Source organism: Branchiostoma floridae, chromosome 7, assembly GCF_000003815.2.
Source record: "Branchiostoma floridae strain S238N-H82 chromosome 7, Bfl_VNyyK, whole genome shotgun sequence".
In the NCBI taxonomy this organism is placed as follows: Eukaryota; Metazoa; Chordata; class Leptocardii; order Amphioxiformes; family Branchiostomatidae; genus Branchiostoma; species Branchiostoma floridae.
The window spans coordinates 19,616,703-19,619,849 of NC_049985.1; the positions used below are offsets into that span (position 1 = coordinate 19,616,703).

The 3,147-nt window shown below is 41.5% G+C and overlaps 2 protein-coding genes across 2 annotated transcripts; one reads left to right on the plus strand and one right to left on the minus strand.

The window, feature by feature from the left end:
* Nucleotides 1–31: 31 nt before the first annotated feature.
* Nucleotides 32–1,878, plus strand: LOC118418815 (ATP-dependent RNA helicase ddx24-like). The gene is made up of 3 exons (XM_035824869.1): nt 32–279; nt 520–591; nt 1,225–1,878. Exons 1-3 carry the CDS (start codon nt 178–180, stop codon nt 1,852–1,854), a joined length of 804 nt encoding a protein of 267 aa, XP_035680762.1. The 5' UTR covers nt 32–177; the 3' UTR covers nt 1,855–1,878.
* Nucleotides 1,258–3,141, minus strand: LOC118418816. The gene is made up of 2 exons (XM_035824870.1): nt 2,958–3,141; nt 1,258–2,291 (listed from the first exon to the last, which is right to left on the minus strand). Exons 1-2 carry the CDS (start codon nt 3,071–3,073, stop codon nt 1,895–1,897), a joined length of 513 nt encoding a protein of 170 aa, XP_035680763.1. The 5' UTR covers nt 3,074–3,141; the 3' UTR covers nt 1,258–1,894.
* Between the last annotated feature and the right edge of the window lie 6 nt (nt 3,142–3,147).

Here is a 3,147-nt window from a genome sequence, read left to right on the forward strand (position 1 = left end):
CATACCAACATTTACTTTATCAAACAGGAAGACCTCCAGCCTGTACTTCATCACATCGAGTCCGCACAGACGGTTCAAGACATCAAAAAACATATTGTTTACAGCCAAACCAAAAACCAGTGCCACGATCTGTGGGAGCTATTGAAGAACAGTTCCAAAAAAAAGAAGGCAGTTAGAATGTTTCATGCTAGCATTTCAGCCAAAGCCAAGGCAGAAATTTTGGAAGAATTCAGGACCGGCTCTGTGCGGATTGTGGTGTCAACTATTGCTTTTGGCATGGTAGGAAAATGTCAAGTTATTGTCTTTCCCCGTAATATAAATTTCATGAGGTTAAATGAACACTGGTCAACAATACAAACATTGCCTTTTCCATTTGACAATTGTACTACTCTAAGAATATAATACTTTGTTGACAGTACTGACTAAGATGTTAAATTTTCTTATATGACACTAACTTTGGCCTGAAATATAGTAGTTATACATGGAACTTTTGCTAATACATTTATGTATGTCACACAGGGCATCGACATTCCAGACGTTCATGGTGTGGTGGTTTACCATGTCCCAACAACCATCGGGCAGCTGTATCAGGTATATACTCTTATATACAATATACAATCATAGATATATATGTCACATGGGAGATTGGAACCCAGGAATCTCCTAGGGGAGATTGGAATTCTCATCTCCCATAGGGAAGATGAGAATTCTGTTAGCACAGTCTTTGATTCTACCAGGAGAAATCCAGATTAGGTGAAATTGTTTCGGAAGACAGACTGAATGATTTCACAACTTTTAATCAATTCTACCATAGGAAGTAAGCATACTCTACAAACTATTCTAGGTGATTCACTTCATTTTTTAAACAGTTCCTTTTGTCGTACCACTTGCTACATTGTAAGTAGCAAACCTGTCAGTTTCTTCAAAATTGGAACTGGCTTTGGAGAAGGAAATGAGCTCTTATGCATCCAGTGAATAACTTAAAATGGTTGTTTGCAAATGTCACTGATTTACATGTTTGTGACATTTTCAACCTTTATTAGTTAGTTGCTCAGTATTTTAAACCAGTTTTATATAAATAGATCTAACATTTCTTCAAAATATGAAGTGAATCACCAAGATAGATAAATAGATAGATATAGATAGCTAGATATTGGAATACATGGAATTGCGACATTTTCATTTCCCTGAGGCAGACTATTTTTTTGGCCATTTTTTATCTAGGAAGTCGGACGGGCTGGACGGAATGGGGAACAGGCCAGTGCTGCCATCTTTCATGGCAAGGCTGACTTGAAGAAAGCTGCAAAGGACGTGACAGGTTTCATCCAGAACAAAGGATGTCTCCGAGAAGAGTTACTGAAGTGCCTTGGCCAGGAAATGCAAGACCAGCCCGAGCAATGTTGCAATACGGAGGAAGATGACATCGACCCTGACGACCCCTCCTACTCCACTTTTATATTTCTGAGTTACACTGGTCCTCAACCTGACGGCAACCAACGACCCAGGCCCATCTACCAGAAACGGCGCCAGGACACACATATGGGGAATGAGTTGAAGGACAAACTTAGAGAATTGCGGGACGAGTGGTACGTTCAGAGACCAGAACTGCTCCTCTTTGGACCAGAAGCTATCATGGCCGAGGAAACAATCACCAGCATCGAAAGCAAGTGCCGGTCAATACATAGTCTGGACGACCTGAACAAGATAAATGGCATACCGGAGGACAAGGGAGAGGAAATTCTGGGAGCCATCAACCAGTTGTTCCCAGAAGAGCAACGCAGGACAGCAAGAGCAAGAAGGCGAAGGGGTCGTGGTGTAAGAGGAGCCCTCCAAGACATCACGAACATACAGTAGTAGAAAACAGAATATTACAGACCTTATAACGGGGCTGCCCTTACTCGTCCATGAGCGCAGTCAGGTCTACCTCCAGGTCGTCATCCAGGTGGTTTCCTTCCTCCTCCTCTGTATCCCCCTTGTGAAGGTAGTTGTCCAGCCATTTGTCGAATGTGATACGCTTCATTCCCTTGACGACAACATCAGCAAACTTTTTGCCGAACATCAAGCGCCTGCCTGGAGTCGGTAGGTAGACCCGTCCCTCGCTGATTTTCCGCCACATTGACTTTATGTCTGCCTCTGAGGATGGCGAGGAGTGGCTGACAGTTTGCTTTGCCCTGAAGACCTTGTCGCAGACGCGCCTTGCCGCGTCGATGAGTGGCACTGCCAAGGACACCTCCTGTGCGTGCTTCAAGGTTAGGTGTCCACCTGACGACTTCACGACTTTCTTGAATGTCCTGGTGTAGGGAAGGAGAAATACTGTGTCTGTTTCACTGTGTATCTTATTTGTGCTTTCATTTCCCACTGTACATGTCTCAAATTATTCTTGAAAACTAACAAACCTTAACACGAATATCTAAATACAAAGTTTAGTTCAAACTATGCAGGACATGGTCCAGGTTTCATGTGGTAGCATAATCTTTAACCTCCTTATTATCATACAAAGCCTAAAACTCAGTTACTTAAAGTTCAAATGTCTGTATTGCTACTGTTTACAAGTAAGTAGACATGTTTGATGTCACTGTAAATATTGTAAGATTGTGTAATATTGATAACCTCTATTGTTCAACTTTAAATGTGCCATTGGAAATATTGCAACTGTCTGGAATGAAATGTAAGTTCACATCATGAAGTTCATATGTGCCATTGTATTTAATGTGAATACTATAAGTAGGCTTTGATGGTACAAATGTATGAAGTTGTTTATGAACCTTACAGTTACAACACATAAGCCTAAAATGTGCACATGCAAGCTTAAACTGGATGTATGATAGTGTAAATAATGTATATTATAATGTAAATACTATGTTAGGTTGCTTGTCGAACTTGATGGCATTTGTAATGCAAACAAGCCTGTTAACAAATAATCATTAGTCTTATTGGAATTTTTGCAACAAACTTACAAGTTGTAGTTCTCCACACACATGTCCACTGGTTTTCCGTGGCCTTCTGTAGAATGGACGTTCACCCCACGGTTATGAGTCAGCACGTAAGCTGTCTTTGGAGACCAATCAGCCATTAGATTCGCCAGATGGTTTGCAGCCTCAGAAACTGTATTGGGTGCGACCGCTGCCGAGAAAAGTTACCAGCCAA